We start from the raw sequence: 20,044 nt of genomic DNA, 5'->3' as shown, positions 1-20,044 counted from the left end.
ACTGTGAGACATTTAATGATGGACCTCATCTGTGGCTAGGGCGACGAGAGGAGGTCCAGAAGCCTGCCACCATTCCTGTAAATGAATTGAAGGCTTTGCTGAGTCTGGCCAGAGAGCAGTACCTTCAGATGCACGACGCCACACTGCCCAGAGCCTCTAAACACAACCAAACTTCATCTTCTAATAAAAGTGGTGAGGGGTACTTTCATACACACCAGTTTACTTTAGGGATGCATCATTTATAATCCTTTTTATGGACCATGGTGGAAAATATTTGTTATATTGTGAACAGTGATTGATATGATGTATAATATTATAAATTAATCATATTTAATATAAAAAAATACTCCAATATAGACCAGTGCTTGTTGACAGGTTTTAGTTCATTACCCAGATTTGATATTGCATTAAACATTTGTTCACTGTTCAAAAGTTAACAAAACGTGCAAAAGCTAAACATCCTAAAATTATCATTGACTGCATTATTTTTAACATGCCACAGGCTGAACTGGAAAAAAATGCTTTTTTTATTGGGTAAACAAAAGAAGTGTGACTGACTAAAGGTGTGTCGCATCACATTTGTTCAGCAAAATTGTCGCAAGTGAAATCCAGTAATTTCAATATGAATCCATGCAATTGGAAATATTTGCAAGGGCGAAATATTTGCCTGCGCTGCTTGGTTTGAGAACTCTGTGTGAGCTGTGCTCCAACCCTGATTAAAGGTACCTGAACAAGCTAGTCAAGGTCTACAGAGTTACAGGTAGGCGAGTTTGATCAGGGTTTGAGCTAAACTCTGCAGGGCAGCTGCCCTCCATGGCCAGATTTGAGGAACCCTACTCTACACAATTGACAATAGACAATGGACCTTTTTTTTGCCTGTGATTTTTGTTAATGTGACTGCACAGTGCACATGTAAACCAAATATCAACGACAGGTAAATATGCAGCAAAATATCAGAGAGTTTAATTCGAGACACCTTTGTGCCTTTAATGTCAAAAGATATTGGAGGCCCTTATATTATTTGCATACTTTAACACCGTGTTCTTATTAAGATTGTTATTATTTACTTTATAAAATAATAAAAGTTAACGATATTAACTTTTATTTACTCCACCTGTTGCTCTTTCTATCCATTACATGTTCTTCCAAAGACGTGAAACAATCTTCTCACACAGAATGGCCTGAGAGGAGCGTCCTACAAAACTACGAGAACATACTGAGAGTCCGACAGAGGTCCAGGTAAACAGTCTTGTACCATATCACATTAAATGAAAACTCAGAATATGTTTGTTCACCACATTACCATTTCTGGAGCCCTGGCTTATTGTCTCTGTTGAGGGCTTATTGAATCTCAAAACAATGTATCAGATGAGGAAATAGCTTGTGCATTTGTTCAGTGGTTGGAAAAGTACATTTGTGTTTAGTTGGATGAATACATTTCAGTGTCGTCCACAGGTGCAGACTGTTCAGTAGTGGTTCCTCTGAGAGTCTGATGGGGCCTAAAGATAGCCAGAGGGGAAGTTCTACTCTGCTGGATGCCAGAGAATTGCTCAAACACTTCACCCCTGATGGACTGCCTAGCGGAGAGCTACAGCCGCTGCCAGTGCTTAGAGGGTTGGTCATACACACAGTTTCTGACATGATATCTCTTAATGACTTTTCCCCCCTAGCTTATTAAAACTGCAATTTAAGTACCTCAAAACAAGAATGGAGCATATGTGCGCATGGTAGAAAGTTTTAAAACATCATTCAAGTTTCTTTATTTTCAGCTTGCACTGCTCTTAAATGGAAAGTTCACCCAAAAATGAAAGTATTTTATTAACTCACTCTTACGGTTTCAAACCCACGACTCTCTTCTATGGAACACAGTACGTGAATATTTAAAGAATATTCTGTCCACCCCTTTCCATATATTAAAAATGAATGTGGTTCAAGTTCCAAAATCACAACAACAAAAAAAGCAGTGTAAAAGTTTTGAAAAATTGATCCATTGGACTTGTGCACTATACAGTATTACATATAGCATTGTGTGAGGAACAGACCCATATGCAACAAAAATGGCAGATTGGTGCCAATTGCATTGTTTTTAATCTGCCAAATGTTGACAGTAAATCCTGACAGTAAATCCAGCCCTCAAATGGGTCCATATTAAAGATCTACAGAAGGGAAGATTTTCAGTAAATGCTACAGATAGACAGACAGACAGATAGATAGATAGATAGATAGATAGATACCTCATCTATATATACCATTATTTATTTATTTATTTATTTATTTGCTGATAAACAAACCTGTCATGATTCTAGAAGACTGCATGAGTCATATGGACCACTTTTATGATGTTTTTTTGGTGTTTATTTTCTGATTTGGGAGCTTGGCAGACCTACCTGTATGGGAAACAAGCAGTGACAAACATAAAAATACAAAATAAATAAATCAAAATTTAAATGGACAAATCAATAGACATATTTAAAACTGTTTAATTCATGCTTTAAAATGTAGTTAAATACAAGTTAAATAGTAAATAAATAATTTTATGCATGTTTTAAATTGCTTTTTTTTTTTTAAATGTCATATGCGTTTGGAACTGAGGTTATTTACTAGAGCACAATACCAAAGATAATGAAGTCTTATTGTTTTTTTAACCTTTTTAATAGATATTGAAGGTTTCCCACATAACTGGCCCTCTATCACTCTAATTCCTGAACTGAATGTCTCTGAATATGGTTTGTGTTTTTGTTGTTTGTGCAGCGAACATACATTTCAGTTGTCTCCTGACCTCACACCTAGAAAGGTTACCAAGCTCCCGTTCTCAAAGGCCGCCAGATCCCACTACCACGGAATAGAGTAAGCGTGCATTTGTGTGTGCGTCTACATAAAAAACGATCCAATATAAAATATATACTCCTTATTTCCTCCTCCATCTTCTCAAGTATTCTCTGGTTGTGTTTCAGGTTTTGTCTGGATGAGTGTAAGGGTCTTGAGCGAGACCGTGGCTTTGTGAAGCTGCAGTCTCGTCTAATAAGATATGAGACCCAGAGTACATGCTGTAAGGAGCCCTGCCCTGTTCCGTTCACCCTCAGCCCTGCACCCTCCCCAGCTGTGCTGTCTGAACCGGGCAGTGTACCTGACGGTGAAACTCTGCACAGCGAGCCGTCCCGCCTCAAACGCCGCTCCCGCGAATCAGACCTCCAGCAACACAAGAGGTTAGAACACTGTATGCATAATAATGGTGAAGGGTCATCTCATGTCTTTTTGTTATGTATAAAGTGGTCTTCCTTTTATATATATTTTTTGCATCAGGTAACATTTTCTTTTTAAATTTAGAAAATTCTGTCATCATTTACTCACCCTCATGTCATTCCAAACTAGGGATGTTAACCGATGACCGTTTGACCGATGGTTGACCGTATCAACGTTAACCGATCAAAGTTGTCGGTAGTCGGTTAAAAAAAAGAAAAAAAAGTGATCTCTAAATTAGGCTATTATAGACAGTGGACTAAACGCTACTACAGTTAGCCATCTCATTCCAAGATATTTTTGTGTGAAGTGAACAAATCCCTCACACTCAATTTTTCATAACTCGCCTGTTTGTACTTAATAAACCAATAAAAACATTTGGCGTGAGGTCACAGCGTTTGGGTTCGCGCGCTCACAAGGTTTGCGAAAAGTAAAGGCTACTACAGGCTAAAACACTCGGTTAGAGCCAGGGCAGACGACAGGATGAAGCGTGCAAAGAAAAGTAGTGTGTGGGACAGCGGCGTCTCTTCAGAGCTGTCATTTTCTTAAATGAGCCGCGGCAATGTTTCAAATGAGCTTCTAACGCTAGACAAACGCCTTTATTTTCAACGCGATCACCTTGTACCCAAACCATTTCGAATTTGTCCTCCGATTACATACAAGCTCCTCGGTGCCGCGTTTGCGGGACTCATGTTTCGCGCTGTAGGGGATTTTAAAAAAGTGACGTGAGTGGAAGGGCGGCAGTGTGTGTGTGAGCGGGAGGCAGAGCGGCAGAGAGATGCGACAGAGTTGCGAAATTGCAAGCGCGGCTCGAAATGGCTGTTATTTCAAATAGTGTAGCATATTTTAAACGAATCGGTTAACCGGTTTCAACCGGCTAATGAGGCTCGGTGGTCCGTCAAGAAATGTTTTAGTTTTCGCCATCCCTATTCCAAACCTGTAAGACTTTCATTCATCTTTGAAGCACAAATTACGATATTTTAATGACATTTTAGATATTTCTGTCCCTCCATTGACAGTCTGAGCAACTACCAATTTGATGCTTCAAAAAGTTCATAAAGAGAATGTAAAACTAATCCATATGAATTGAGCGGTTTAGTCCAAAATTTCAGAAGAGGAAATGATGAACAGATTGAATTCACATATATTCACATATAGACATTCATCAACGCACACATCAGATATGGTAAACGGAAGCTCAAGCGTGTTCGGAGAACCAACGAGGTTCATTTTTGTTACGCAGCACATTTGGGCTTCCTCAAGAAAGGTTTGTTCTTGCACGTCAAAGCAATTATAGTTGAGCGTCTGTTTATGTTCACTGATGAATGTTTATTTGTGAATAAATTCAATCTGTTCAGACTTGACTATCTCGAAACTTGACATGCATCATCTAGAGACCCTCATGGCAAAAAGTTGTCAAAAGAATTTTGATTGGTTTTCACACTCACACATCACACATTTCACATTCACACTCGTGACAGGACGCCAAAATGTTCAAAGTAGGCAGGGCCACTTTCACTAAAATGGCTATAACTCTTGAATGCAGTGAGATATTTTCACCAAACTCGTTAGACTCATGTACGAGCTCATTCTGTGGTCACACAAAAAATCTGTGGCAATTCACCACTTGGTGGCGCTATAATATGAAAAAACAAAAACAACTATAACTACGCAATTTTTTGTTCAATTAGCTTGAAAATTGGCATGCAGTGTCTTTGTCCAAGTTGCCATGATGATTTATGAGGACATTTGTGTATCGTGAAAAACATGGCTGCCATTGGCCAATAAAGTTTGAGCACCTATTAGACCAGGTTAATAGAGGTCGATCGAAACAAAACTCGCTGGGCCTGTTTGACTCGTGTCTCTAGAGGTCTGTGCAAATTTTGAAAGAAAGCGGCCACCGGGTGGAACTATCACGTTTCACACCCTATATATCACACAACGTATCAAACAAATGCACAATATTCATATCATATTTTGAATCTCCTCTTTCTTAATGACTTTGCCCCAAGAACCACTGCTGTCAATCAAATCATTCGTTAAATATTTGAGATTTGAAAAAAACAACTTTTTCAAACTCCTCGTTGGCCATTTGTCCATATGCTCGAAACTTGACATGCATCTCGACACCCTCATGGCAAAAAGTTTTCAAACGAATATTTATCTATTAAACCGTTTAGCAGATACAGAAAAATAAATGCTTAAAACCATTTTTTAAATTATTCAATCATTTAAATGTATGGTGCACTTGTATTTTATGTTAATATAATTACTTTACAAAAAAATATGTGACATGCTTACAGACATTAAAAGATTTTCTGAATTATATATCCCAATAACACTGAAAACATTTTTGTGTGCGTGCGTGTAAGCCTGCTTAATGAAGCTAACATGGAGAATGTGTCTTACTTTAGTAGTAGAGATTACTGGGGGTAAGCACTTTTAAAATGAAAGTGAGCCAATGAGTTGTCCTCTGCTGCCACATAACTGGCTATGTTAATTTTGTCATTCTACTCACTAATATTGTTCTTTTCACGGGTTTTGCTTTTGCATTCCTTTTTAGACATTATAAAATCACTATTATAACATTTATAATCACATTTTGTCAATATTTATCACTTAATTTTTCCTTTGGTATCAGTTTTGACAATTGTGCCACATTATGATTAATGTGAAACCTGAAAATGATGTAATACAGAGGAGACTTGCAGTAAGCATTTTGCTACCTATCATTAAAATACCTATATCTACAACAAAATGTGTGTGCATGTGCATGATATAGTGTGTGTTAAGTATTTTTGTTTAACCTTTTCATTTATGTGTGTGTTTTAGCATATTCTCCATCATGGAGCCCTACATTTCGGGTCACAGCATAGAGGGCATAAAGGTCTTAAAACACTTGAACCCAACTAATTACTGCTTGCAGCTATATTTTTTCAATGCTTTTTTTGCATTGTAATATAAAACCTGTAGCTGTAGTTTGCCTTCTTTTTGCAAATAATTTTTTGTCAGATAACTTTAGTGTTTTGTTTTTCCTTCATATTTAAAAAAAAATGCGCATGTAGTGGACAAAAAAATATATACGAAAATATGTATCGTGGCCAGGAATAAAGAATTAAGTATTTGTTCCCATGGATTAAGAATTTGCTCCCTCGTTTTAGTAAATCGTGGCCATGATGAACTAATTCATTCCCTCGTTTTGATTTAACTAAAAAAAAGGGAATTATTACAACGTGGCCACCGTTTAGTAAACCGAGGGAACAAATTAGTAAAACGCGCTGACATTACTAAGTCGTGTGATTACTAAAGTGTATATATATATATATATATTATTTTAATTAATTAATTCATTATATTTATTTATTTATTATACATATTTATTTATTTATTTATTTATATATGATTTAAACTAAATATGCTGGAAAGGATGAAACGTTGACATTCATTACAGTGCTGCTCAGTAATTTTCATTCATTGCTCATTTCCCACTTTGACAAAGCCATCAAGCGCCAATCTATATTCAATTTCGCTTTGAGTTGACGTATGATCCAGTCAAATGCATGTAAAGTGGTGGGGCAGAGGAAGGCAATGATGAGAGCAGGGAGAACTAGAATGAGCCACACAGACGTCTTCAGAAAATTAGAGTAACTAGAGAAACATTATTTTGTCTGCCTTAATGAATGGCACACTGGTGTGTAACGATGACTTGACTTATGTAAAGATCGACAAACAGAATATTAGTAAAACAGCCTGTCCTTGAAACACCCTTATTTCTGATGCAGGACATCTAATGATGGGCAAATTTATGATTTTTTTTCTATAGATATTGTGATAATTGTGTACATGTGGGGTATATATGAAGACTTCAGATGCAAAAGCCTGTGTCATCTGAAATTTTCTTCTAGAACGATCATTTTGATCAAGCTTGTATGTTTATGTTCAGTTATTTCACTTAAATGGCAATGAAAACTAGATGCGAAAGTTCGTCGAGACAAACTTTAAGTTGGCTTGAGAAAGTTTGGGCCGCAAAGGTTGCTAGGGTGTTCTGGGTGGTTCCTAATGTATTTTTTAGGGTATTTTGGGCGGTTGCTAGGGTGTTCTGGGTGGTTGCTAGGTGGTTGCTAGGGTGTCCTGGGTGGTTGCTAAGGTCTTTTGGGTGGTTGCTAGGGTATTTTGGGTGGTTGCTAGGGTGTTCTAGGTGGTTGCTAGGGTATTCTGGGTGGTTGCTAGGCGGTTGCTAGGGTTTTCTGGGTGGTTGCTAGGGTCTTTTGAGTGGTTGCTAGGCAGTTGCTAGGGTGTTTTGGGTGGTTGCTAGGATGTTTTGGGTGGTTGCTAGGGTCTTTTGGGTGGTTGCTAGGGTCTTTTGGGTGGTTGCTAGGGTCTTTTGAGTCGTTGCTAGGCAGTTGCTAGGGTGTTTTGGGTGGTTGCTAGGGTCTTTTGGGTGGTTGCTAGGCGGTTGCTAGGGTGTTTTGGGTGGTTGCTAGGGTCTTTTGGGTGGTTGCTAGGCGGTTGCTAGGGTGTTTTGGGTGGTTTCTAGGATATTTTGGGTGGTTGCTAGGGTCTTTTGGGTGGTTGCTAGGGTGTTCTGGGTGGTTGCTAGGGTGTTTTGGGTGGTTGCTAGGGTCTTTTGGGTGGTTGCTAGGGTGTTCTGGGTGGTTGCTAAGCGGTTGCTAGGGTGTTCTGGGTGGTTGCTAGGGTCTTTTGGGTGGTTGCTAGGCGGTTGTTAGGGTCTTTTGGGTGGTTGCTAGGCGGTTGCTAGGGTATTTTGGGTGGTTGCTAGGGTGTTCTGGGTGGTTGCTAGGCGGTTGCTAGGGTGTTCTGGGGGGTTGCTATGGTATTGAGGGCGGTTGATATGGTGTTACTAGGTGGTTGGTAGTTGTCACAGATGGTTACTATGGAGTTTTTATAGAGTTCTTAGCATGATCTTGGCATGATTCAACACTTAACTAATTGCTATTAGCATGTAGCTATTCACTGCTAGCATGTGTAGCATGTTGGAAGTGCTGTTTGCTAGCATGAGTCAAAAGAGCCAAAACTCATCTCTATACGATGTTCTGATACAGAGATATAGGTCTTGCAAAACGGTTGCTAGGGTACTCAAGTTTGGTTGCTATGGAGTTGCTTGGGAGCTGGAAGCATTAAACTTAAGAAGTTTAAAGTGGTTTGAAGTTTAAAGTAGTTTAAAGTAGTTTGAAGTTTATGATAGATATATAAATAAGTTAGATAGATACACACACACAAACACACACACACACACACACACACTCACTCAGACTACCTCGCTCACACACTCACTCAGACACACACACACACTCAGAGTTTATGAGTTTAGAGTTTATAAGTGTACGAGTTTTTGAGTTTAGAGTTTATAAGTTTAAATGAGTTTAGAGTTCAGAGTTTATTAATTTATGAGTTTAAGAGTTCATAAGTCTATGAATTCATGAGTTTATTAGTTAATTAGTTATTAAATTTAAGTTAATTAGTTTATAAGTGTATGAGATTAGAGTTTATTAGTTTAAATGAGTTTCATTGGCTAATATATATAGAACGGCAGTTTGGTTTAGTCTTCAAGGTGTTTAGATTTGAATTTTTGTCGGTTGGTGAGTTTGAATCTGGATTTGAATTTTTTAGAACTCCCCAATGTAAGTCAATGGGAGTTTTTCCGAGTTTTGATCGTCATTTGTAGGAAAACCGTAAGTCCGATCAGTCTGAAAAGATAAAGCAACTAACTTCAGATCAGTTTGAGTGTCTGAGCCGAGTTTGGAGTATGTAGAGTTAAAGCTCTAGGACGAGTTTGAGTCAACAGTTTTTCACAGAAGAATAATAATAATAACTAGATGCGAAAGTTCGTCGAGACAAACTTTAAGTTGGCTTGAGAAAGTTTGGACCGGAAAGTTTTTTGCTAGGCGGTTGTTAGGATGTTATGGATGGTCGCTATGGTGTTGCTAGGCGGTTGCTAAGGTATTTTGGGTGGTTGCTAGGCGGTTGCTAGGGTATTTTGGGTGGTTGCTAGGGTGTTCTGGGTGGTTGCTAGGGTGTTCTGGGTGGTTGCTAGGATATTTTTGGTGGTTGCTAGGGTCTTTTGGGTGGTTGCTAGGCGGTTGCTAGGGTCTTTTGGGTGGTTGCTAGGCGGTTGCTAGGGTGTTTTGGGTGGTTGCTAGGATATTTTGGGTGGTTGCTAGGGTGTTCTGGGTGGTTGCTAGGCAGTTGCAAGGGTGTTATGGGTGGTTGCTATGGTGTTGCTAGGCGTTGCTAAGGTATTCTGGGTGGTTGCTAGGTGGTAGCTAGGGTGTTCTGGGTGGTTGCTAGGCTGTTTTGGGTGGTTGCTAGGGTCTTTTGGGTGGTTGCTAGGCGGTTGCTAGGGTGTTTTGGGTGGTTGCTAGGGTGTTTTGGGTGGTTGCTAGGCGGTTGCTAGGGTCTTTTGGATGGTTGCTAGGGTCTTTTGGGTGGTTGCTAGGCGGTTGCTAGGGTATTTTGGGTGGTTGCTAGGGTCTTTTGGGTGGTTGCTAGGGTGTTCTGGGTGGTTGCTAGGCGGTTGCTAGGGTCTTTTGGGTGGTTGCTAGGCGGTTGCTAGGGTGTTCTGGGTTGTTGCTAGGCGGTTTTGGGTGGTTGCTAGGATATTCTGGGTGGTTGCTAGGCGGTTGCTAGGATATTTCTGGTGGTTGCTAGGGTCTTTTGGGTGGTTGCTAGGCAGTTGCTAGGATATTTTGGGTGGTTGCTAGGATATTTTGGGTGGTTGCTAGGGTCTTTTGGGTGGTTGCTAGGCGGTTGCTAGGGTGTTTTGGGTGGTTGCTAGGCGGTTGCTAGGGTGTTTTGGGTGGTTGCTAGGGTGTTTTGGGTGGTTGCTAGGCGGTTGCTAGGGTTTCTGGGTGGTTGCTAGGGTCTTTTGGGTGGTTGCTACGGTGTTCTGGGTGGTTGCTAGGGTCTTTTGGGTGGTTGCTAGGCGGTTGCTAGGGTGTTCTGGGGGGTTGCTATGGTATTCAGGGCGGTTGATATGGTGTTACTAGGTGGTTGGTAGTTGTCACAGATGGTTACTATGGAGTTTTTATAGAGTTCTTAGCATGATCTTGGCATGATTTAACACTTAACTAATCGCTATTAGCATGTAGCTATTCACTGCTAGCATATGTAGCATGTTGGAAGTGCTGTTTGCTAGCATGAGTCAAAAGAGCCAAACCTCATCTCTATACGATGTTCTGATACAGAGATATAGGTCTTGCAAAATGGTTGCTAGGGTACTCAAGTTTGGTTGCTATGGAGTTGCTTGGGAGCTGGGAGCTTTAAACTTAAGAAGTTTAAATTGGTTTAAAGTTTAAAGTAGTTTGAAGTTTATGACAGAGAGATAGATAGATAAATAAGTTAGATAGATACACACACACACACACACACACACACTCACACAGACTACCTCGCTCACACACTCACTCAGACACACACACACACACACTCAGAGTTTATGAGTTTAGAGTTTATAAGTGAATAAACTGATGAGTTTATAAGTGTATGAGTTTTTGAGTTTAGAGTTTATAAGTTTAAATGAGTTTAGAGTTCAGAGTTTATTAATTTATGAGTATAAGAGTTCATAAGTCTATGAATTCATGAGTTTATTAGTTAATTAGTTATTAAATTTAAGTTAATTAGTTTATAAATGTATGAGATTAGAGTTTATTAGTTTAAATGAGTTTCATTGGCTAATATATATAGAACGGCAGTTTGGTTTAGTCTTCAAGGTATTTAGATTTGAATTTTTGTCGGTTGGTCAGTTTGAATCTGGATTTTAATTTTTTAGAACTCCCCAATGCAAGTCAATGGGAGTTTTTCCGAGTTTTGATCATCATTTGTAGGAAAACCGTAAGTCCGATCAGTCTGAAAAGATAAAGCAACTCGAGTCAGAACAGTTTGAGTGTCTGAGCCGAGTTTGGAGTATGTAGAGTTAAAGCTCTAGGAGGAGATTGAGTGGAATTTTTTGGTAAGAAGAATAATAATAATAACTAGATTAAAAAGTTCGTCGAGACAAACTTTAAGTTGGCTTGAGAAAGTTTGGACTGGAAAGTTTAAAGTTTAAAGTAGTTTGAAGATTAAAGTAGTTTGAAGTTTAATTTAGTTTAAAGTTTAAAGAAGTTTGAAGTTTAATTTAGTTTAAAGTTTAAAGTAGTTTGAAGTTTAATTTAGTTTGAAGTTTAAAGTAGTTTGAAGTTTAATTTAGTTTAAAGGTTAAAGTAGTTTAAAGTTTAAAGTAGTTTAAAGTTTAAAGTAGTTTTAAGTTTAAAGTAGTTGTAAGTAGTTTGAAGTTTAAAGTACTTCAACGTTTAAAGTAGTTTGAAGTTCAAAGTAGTTTAAAATTTAAATTAGTTTGAAGTTTAAAGCAGTTTAAAGTTTCAAGTAGTTTAAAGTTAAAAAAGTTGCTAGGCTGTTGCTAGGGTGTTCTGGGTCGTTGCTATGTTGTTGCTAGGCAGTTGCTAGGGTATTCTGGTTGGTTGCTAGGCGGTTGCTATGGTGTTGCTAGGGTATTCTGGGTGGTTGCTAGGCGGTTGCTATGGTGTTGCTAGGGTATTCTGGGTGGTTGCTAGGCGGTTGCTAGGGTGTTCTGGGTGGTTGCTATTGTGTTGCTAGGTGGTTTCTAGGGTGTCCTGGGTGGTTGCTATGGTGTTGCTAGGCAGTTGCTAAGGTATTCTGGGTGGTTGCTAGGCAGTTGCTAGGGTGTTCTTGGTGGTTGCTATGGTGTTGTTAGGTGGTTGCTAGGGTGTTCTGGGTGGTTGCTATGGTGTTGCTAGGCGGTTGCTAAGGTATTCTGTGTGGTTGCTAGGGTGTTGCTAATGTATTTTGGGTGGTTGTTAGGGTGTTCTGGGTGGTTGCTAGGCGGTTGCTAGGGTGTTCTGGGTGAAACTAGGATATTTTGGGTGGTTGCTAGGGTCTTTTGGGTGGTTGCTAGGCGGTTGCTAGGGTGTTTTGGGTGGTTGCTAGGGTCTTTTGGGTGGTTGCTAGGTGGTTGCTAGGGTCTTTTGGGTGGTTGCTAGGCGGTTGCTAGGGTGTTTTGGGTGGTTGCTAGGATATTTTGAGTGGTTGCTAGGGTATTTTGGGTGGTTGCTAGGGTGTTCTGGGTGGTTGCTAGGCGGTTGCTAGGGTGTTCTGGGTGGTTGCTATGGTATTCAGGGCGGTTGATATGGTGTTACTAGGTGGCTGGTAGTTGTCACAGATGGTTACTATGGAGTTTTTATAGAGTTCTTAGCATGATCTTGGCATGATTTAACACTTAACTAATTGCTATTAGCATGTAGCTATTCACTGCTAGCATGTGTAGCATGTTGGAAGTGCTGTTTGCTAGCATGAGTCAAAAGAGCCAAAACTCATCTCTATACGATGTTCTGATACAGAGATATAGGTCTTGCAAAACGGTTGCTAGGGTACTCAAGTTTGGTTGCTATGGAGTTGCTTGGGAGCTGGAAGCATTAAACTTAAGAAGTTTAAAGTGGTTTGAAGTTTAAAGTAGTTTAAAGTAGTTTGAAGTTTATGATAGATATATAAATAAGTTAGATAGATACACACAAACACACACACACACACACACACACACACACACACACACACACTCACTCAGACTACCTCGCTCAGACACTCACTCAGACACACACACACACTCAGAGTTTATGAGTTTAGAGTTTATAAGTGTACGAGTTTTTGAGTTTAGAGTTTATAAGTTTAAATGAGTTTAGAGTTCAGAGTTTATTAATTTATGAGTTTAAGAGTTCATAAGTCTATGAATTCATGAGTTTATTAGTTAATTAGTTATTAAATTTAAGTTAATTAGTTTATAAGTGTATGAGATTAGAGTTTATTAGTTTAAATGAGTTTCATTGGCTAATATATATAGAACGGCAGTTTGGTTTAGTCTTCAAGGTGTTTAGATTTGAATTTTTGTCGGTTGGTGAGTTTGAATCTGGATTTGAATTTTTTAGAACTCCCCAATGTAAGTCAATGGGAGTTTTTCCGAGTTTTGATCGTCATTTGTAGGAAAACCGTAAGTCCGATCAGTCTGAAAAGATAAAGCAACTAACTTCAGATCAGTTTGAGTGTCTGAGCCGAGTTTGGAGTATGTAGAGTTAAAGCTCTAGGACGAGTTTGAGTCAACAGTTTTTCACAGAAGAATAATAATAATAACTAGATGCGAAAGTTCGTCGAGACAAACTTTAAGTTGGCTTGAGAAAGTTTGGACCGGAAAGTTTTTTGCTAGGCGGTTGTTAGGATGTTATGGGTGGTCGCTATGGTGTTGCTAGGCGGTTGCTAAGGTATTCTGGGTGGTTGCTAGGCGGTTGCTAGGGTATTTTGGGTGGTTGCTAGGGTGTTTTGGGTGGTTGCTAGGGTGTTTTGGGTGGTTGCTAGGCGGTTGCCAGGGTCTTTTGTGTGGTTGCTAGGCGGTTGCTAGGGTGTTCTGGGTGGTTGCTAGGATATTTTGGGTGGTTGCTAGGGTCTTTTGGGTGGTTGCTAGGGTATTTTGGGTGGTTGCTAGGCGGTTGCTAGGGTGTTTTGGGTGGTTGCTAGGCGGTTTTGGGTGGTTGCTAGGCGGTTGCTAGGGTATTTTGGGTGGTTGCTAGGGTGTTCTGGGTGGTTGCTAGGCAGTTGCTAGGGTGTTATGGGTGGTTGCTATGGTGTTGCTAGGCGTTGCTAAGGTATTCTGGGTGGTTGCTAGGCTGTTTTGGGTGGTTGCTAGGGTATTCTGGGTGGTTGCTAGGGTCTTTTGGGTGGTTGCTAGGCGGTTGCTAGGGTCTTTTGGGTGGTTGCTAGGGTCTTTTGGGTGGTTGCTACGGTGTTCTGGGTGGTTGCTAGGGTCTTTTGGGTGGTTGCTAGGCGGTTGCTAGGGTCTTTTGGGTGGTTGCTAGGGTCTTTTGGGTGGTTGCTACGGTGTTCTGGGTGGTTGCTAGGGTCTTTTGGGTGGTTGCTAGGCGGTTGCTAGGGTGTTCTGGGGGGTTGCTATGGTATTCAGGGCGGTTGATATGGTGTTACTAGGTGGTTGGTAGTTATCACAGATGGTTACTATGGAGTTTTTATAGAGTTCTTAGCATGATCTTGGCATGATTTAACACTTAACTAATCGCTATTAGCATGTAGCTATTCACTGCTAGCATATGTAGCATGTTGGAAGTGCTGTTTGCTAGCATGAGTCAAAAGAGCCAAACCTCATCTCTATACGATGTTCTGATACAGAGATATAGGTCTTGCAAAACGGTTGCTAGGGTACTCAAGTTTGGTTGCTATGGAGTTGCTTGGGAGCTGGGAGCTTTAAACTTAAGAAGTTTAAATTGGTTTGAAGTTTAAAGTAGTTTAAAGTAGTTTGAAGTTTATGATAGATATATAAATAAGTTAGATAGATACAAACAAACAAACAAACACACACACACACACACACACACACACTCACACAGACTACCTCGCTCACACACTCACTCAGACACACACACACACACACACACACACACACACACACACTCAGAGTTTATGAGTTTAGAGTTTATAAGTGTACAAGTTTTTGAGTTTAGAGTTTATAAGTTTAAATGAGTTTAGAGTTCAGAATGTATTAATTTATGAGTTTAAGAGTTCATAAGTCTATGAATTCATGAGTTTATTAGTTAATTAGTTATTAAATTTAAGTTAATTAGTTTATAAGTGTATGAGATTAGAGTTTATTAGTTTAAATGAGTTTCATTGGCTAATATATATAGAATGGCAGTTTGAATTAGTTTTCAAGGGATTTAGATTTAAATTTTTGTCGGTTGGTGAGTTTGAATTTTTTTAGAATGCCCAATGTTAAGTCAATGGGAGTTTTTCCGAGTTTTGATCGTCATTTGTAGGAAAACCGTAAGTCCGATCAGTCTGAAAAGATAAAGCAACTAACTTCAGATCAGTTTGAGTGTGTGAGCCGAGTTTGGAGTATGTAGAGTTAAAGCTCTAGGACGAGTTTGAGTCAACAGTTTTTAACAGAAGAATAATAATAATAACTAGATGCGAAAGTTCGTCGAGACAAACTTTAAGTTGGCTTGAGAAAGTTTGGGCCGCAAAGGTTGCTAGGGTGTTCTGGGTGGTTCCTAATGTATTTTTTAGTGTATTTTGGGCGGTTGCTAGGGTGTTCTGGGTGGTTGCTAGGTGGTTGCTAGGGTGTCCTGGGTGGTTGCTAAGGTCTTTTGGGTGGTTGCTAGGGTATTTTGGGTGGTTGCTAGGGTGTTCTAGGTGGTTGCTAGGGTATTCTGGGTGGTTGCTAGGCGGTTGCTAGGGTTTTCTGGGTGGTTGCTAGGGTCTTTTGGGTGGTTGCTAGGGTCTTTTGAGTGGTTGCTAGGCAGTTGCTAGGGTGTTTTGGGTGGTTGCTAGGATGTTTTGGGTGGTTGCTAGTGTCTTTTGGGTGGTTGCTAGGCAGTTGCTAGGGTGTTTTGGGTGGTTGCTAGGGTCTTTTGGGTGGTTGCTAGGGTCTTTTGGGTGGTTGCTAGGGTCTTTTGAGTGGTTGCTAGGCAGTTACTAGGGTGTTTTGGGTGGTTGCTAGGGTCTTTTGGGTGGTTGCTAGGCGGTTGCTAGGGTGTTTTGGGTGGTTGCTAGGATATTTTGGGTGGTTGCTAGGGTCTTTTGGGTGGTTGCTAGGCGGTTGCTAGGGTGTTTTGGGTGGTTGCTAGGATATTTTGGGTGGTTGCTAGGGTCTTTTGGGTGGTTGCTAGGTGGTTGCTAGGGTGTTCTGGGTGGTTGCTAGGGTGTTTTGGGTGGTTGCTAGGGTATTTTGGGTGGTTGCTAGGGTCTTTTGGGTGGTTGCTATGGTATTTTGGGTGGTTGCTAGGGTGTTCTGGGTGGTTGCTAAGCGGTTGCTAGGGTCTTTTGGGTGGTTGCTAGGCGGTTGTTAGGGTCTTTTGGGTGGTTGCTAGGCGGTTGCTAGGGTATTTTGGGTGGTTGCTAGGGTGTTCTGGGTGGTTGCTAGGCGGTTGCTAGGGTGTTCTGGGGGGTTGCTATGGTATTGAGGGCGGTTGATATGGTGTTACTAGGTGGTTGGTAGTTGTCACAGATGGTTACTATGGAGTTTTTATAGAGTTCTTAGCATGATCTTGGCATGATTCAACACTTAACTAATTGCTATTAGCATGTAGCTATTCACTGCTAGCATGTGTAGCATGTTGGAAGTGCTGTTTGCTAGCATGAGTCAAAAGAGCCAAAACTCATCTCTATACGATGTTCTGATACAGAGATATAGGTCTTGCAAAACGGTTGCTAGGGTACTCAAGTTTGGTTGCTATGGAGTTGCTTGGGAGCTGGAAGCATTAAACTTAAGAAGTTTAAAGTGGTTTGAAGTTTAAAGTAGTTTAAAGTAGTTTGAAGTTTATGATAGATATATAAATAAGTTAGATAGATACACACACACAAACACACACACACACACACACACACACACACTCACTCAGACTACCTCGCTCACACACTCACTCAGACACACACACACACTCAGAGTTTATGAGTTTAGAGTTTATAAGTGTACGAGTTTTTGAGTTTAGAGTTTATAAGTTTAAATGAGTTTAGAGTTCAGAGTTTATTAATTTATGAGTTTAAGAGTTCATAAGTCTATGAATTCATGAGTTTATTAGTTAATTAGTTATTAAATTTAAGTTAATTAGTTTATAAGTGTATGAGATTAGAGTTTATTAGTTTAAATGAGTTTCATTGGCTAATATATATAGAACGGCAGTTTGGTTTAGTCTTCAAGGTGTTTAGATTTGAATTTTTGTCGGTTGGTGAGTTTGAATCTGGATTTGAATTTTTTAGAACTCCCCAATGTAAGTCAATGGGAGTTTTTCCGAGTTTTGATCGTCATTTGTAGGAAAACCGTAAGTCCGATCAGTCTGAAAAGATAAAGCAACTCGAGTCAGAACAGTTTGAGTGTCTGAGCCGAGTTTGGAGTATGTAGAGTTAAAGCTCTAGGACGAGTTTGAGTGGAATTTTTTGGTAAGAAGAATAATAATAATAACTAGATGCGAAAGTTCGTCGAGACAAACTTTAAGTTGGCTTGAGAAAGTTTGGACCGGAAAGTTTTTTGCTAGGCAGTTGTTAGGATGTTATGGGTGGTCGCTATGGTGTTGCTAGGCGGTTGCTAAGGTATTCTGGGTGGTTGCTAGGCGGTTGCTAGGGTATTTTGGGTGGTTGCTAGGGTGTTTTGGGTGGTTGCTAGGGTGTTTTGGGTGGTTGCTAGGCGGTTGCCAGGGTCTTTTGTGTGGTTGCTAGGCGGTTGCTAGGGTGTTCTGGGTGGTTGCTAGGATATTTTGGGTGGTTGCTAGGGTCTTTTGGGTGGTTGCTAGGGTATTTTGGGTGGTTGCTAGGCGGTTGCTAGGGTGTTTTGGGTGGTTGCTAGGCGGTTTTGGGTGGTTGCTAGGCGGTTGCTAGGGTATTTTGGGTGGTTGCTAGGGTGTTCTGGGTGGTTGCTAGGCAGTTGCTAGGGTGTTATGGGTGGTTGCTATGGTGTTGCTAGGCGTTGCTAGGGTGTTTTGGGTGGTTGCTAGGCGGTTTTGGGTGGTTGCTAGGCGGTTGCTAGGGTATTTTGGGTGGTTGCTAGGGTGTTCTGGGTGGTTGCTAGGCAGTTGCTAGGGTGTTATGGGTGGTTGCTATGGTGTTGCTAGGCGTTGCTAAGGTATTCTGGGTGGTTGCTAGGTGGTGGCCAGGGTGTTCTGGGTGGTTGCTAGGCTGTTTTGGGTGGTTGCTAGGGTATTCTGGGTGGTTGCTAGGGTCTTTTGGGTGGTTGCTAGGCGGTTGCTAGGGTCTTTTGGGTGGTTGCTAGGGTCTTTTGGGTGGTTGCTACGGTGTTCTGGGTGGTTGCTAGGGTCTTTTGGGTGGTTGCTAGGCGGTTGCTAGGGTCTTTTGGGTGGTTGCTAGGGTCTTTTGGGTGGTTGCTACGGTGTTCTGGGTGGTTGCTAGGGTCTTTTGGGTGGTTGCTAGGCGGTTGCTAGGGTGTTCTGGGGGGTTGCTATGGTATTCAGGGCGGTTGATATGGTGTTACTAGGTGGTTGGTAGTTATCACAGATGGTTACTATGGAGTTTTTATAGAGTTCTTAGCATGATCTTGGCATGATTTAACACTTAACTAATCGCTATTAGCATGTAGCTATTCACTGCTAGCATATGTAGCATGTTGGAAGTGCTGTTTGCTAGCATGAGTCAAAAGAGCCAAACCTCATCTCTATACGATGTTCTGATACAGAGATATAGGTCTTGCAAAACGGTTGCTAGGGTACTCAAGTTTGGTTGCTATGGAGTTGCTTGGGAGCTGGGAGCTTTAAACTTAAGAAGTTTAAATTGGTTTGAAGTTTAAAGTAGTTTAAAGTAGTTTGAAGTTTATGATAGATATATAAATAAGTTAGATAGATACAAACAAACAAACACACACACACACACACACACACACACACACACACACACACACACACACACACACACACACACACTCACACAGACTACCTCGCTCACACACTCACTCAGACACACACACACACACACACTCAGAGTTTATGAGTTTAGAGTTTATAAGTGTACAAGTTTTTGAGTTTAGAGTTTATAAGTTTAAATGAGTTTAGAGTTCAGAATGTATTAATTTATGAGTTTAAGAGTTCATAAGTCTATGAATTCATGAGTTTATTAGTTAATTAGTTATTAAATTTAAGTTAATTAGTTTATAAGTGTATGAGATTAGAGTTTATTAGTTTAAATGAGTTTCATTGGCTAATATATATAGAATGGCAGTTTGAATTAGTTTTCAAGGGATTTAGATTTAAATTTTTGTCGGTTGGTGAGTTTGAATTTTTTTAGAATGCCCAATGTTAAGTCAATGGGAGTTTTTCCGAGTTTTGATCGTCATTTGTAGGAAAACCGTAAGTCCGATCAGTCTGAAAAGATAAAGCAACTAACTTCAGATCAGTTTGAGTGTGTGAGCCGAGTTTGGAGTATGTAGAGTTAAAGCTCTAGGACGAGTTTGAGTCAACAGTTTTTAACAGAAGAATAATAATAATAATAATAATAACTAGATGCGAAAGTTCGTCGAGACAAACTTTAAGTTGGCTTGAGAAAGTTTGGACCGGAAAGTTTTTTGCTAGGCGGTTGTTAGGATGTTATGGGTGGTCGCTATGGTGTTGCTAGGCGGTTGCTAAGGTATTCTGGGTGGTTGCTAGGCGGTTGCTAGGGTATTTTGGGTGGTTGCTAGGGTGTTTTGGGTGGTTGCTAGGGTGTTTTGGGTGGTTGCTAGGCGGTTGCCAGGGTCTTTTGTGTGGTTGCTAGGCGGTTGCTAGGGTGTTCTGGGTGGTTGCTAGGATATTTTGGGTGGTTGCTAGGGTCTTTTGGGTGGTTGCTAGGGTATTTTGGGTGGTTGCTAGGCGGTTGCTAGGGTGTTTTGGGTGGTTGCTAGGCGGTTTTGGGTGGTTGCTAGGCGGTTGCTAGGGTATTTTGGGTGGTTGCTAGGGTGTTCTGGGTGGTTGCTAGGCAGTTGCTAGGGTGTTATGGGTGGTTGCTATGGTGTTGCTAGGCGTTGCTAGGGTGTTTTGGGTGGTTGCTAGGCGGTTTTGGGTGGTTGCTAGGCGGTTGCTAGGGTATTTTGGGTGGTTGCTAGGGTGTTCTGGGTGGTTGCTAGGCAGTTGCTAGGGTGTTATGGGTGGTTGCTATGGTGTTGCTAGGCGTTGCTAAGGTATTCTGGGTGGTTGCTAGGTGGTGGCCAGGGTGTTCTGGGTGGTTGCTAGGCTGTTTTGGGTGGTTGCTAGGGTATTCTGGGTGGTTGCTAGGGTCTTTTGGGTGGTTGCTAGGC

At 40.7% G+C, this 20,044-nt stretch overlaps 1 protein-coding gene across 3 annotated transcripts in view; it reads left to right on the top strand.

Moving 5' to 3' along the window:
- Positions 1–20,044, top strand: part of mtbp (MDM2 binding protein) — a 79,249-nt gene that overhangs the window by 21,694 nt on the left and 37,511 nt on the right. For all 3 annotated transcript variants that reach the window (XM_084386109.1, XM_084386108.1, XM_084386110.1), the window contains 5 exons: positions 40–192; positions 1,152–1,239; positions 1,456–1,614; positions 2,752–2,847; positions 2,955–3,206. In XM_084386109.1, the coding sequence (XP_084242235.1) occupies positions 40–192; positions 1,152–1,239; positions 1,456–1,614; positions 2,752–2,847; positions 2,955–3,206 (748 nt within the window). The remainder of the gene's footprint in view (positions 1–39; positions 193–1,151; positions 1,240–1,455; positions 1,615–2,751; positions 2,848–2,954; positions 3,207–20,044) is intronic.

This window comes from Rutilus rutilus, assembly GCF_951802725.1.
Source record: "Rutilus rutilus genome assembly, chromosome: 17".
In the NCBI taxonomy this organism is placed as follows: Eukaryota; Metazoa; Chordata; class Actinopteri; order Cypriniformes; family Leuciscidae; genus Rutilus; species Rutilus rutilus.
Note: the sequence above shows the minus strand (reverse complement) of the source record. Positions and strands in the feature narration are given on the sequence as shown.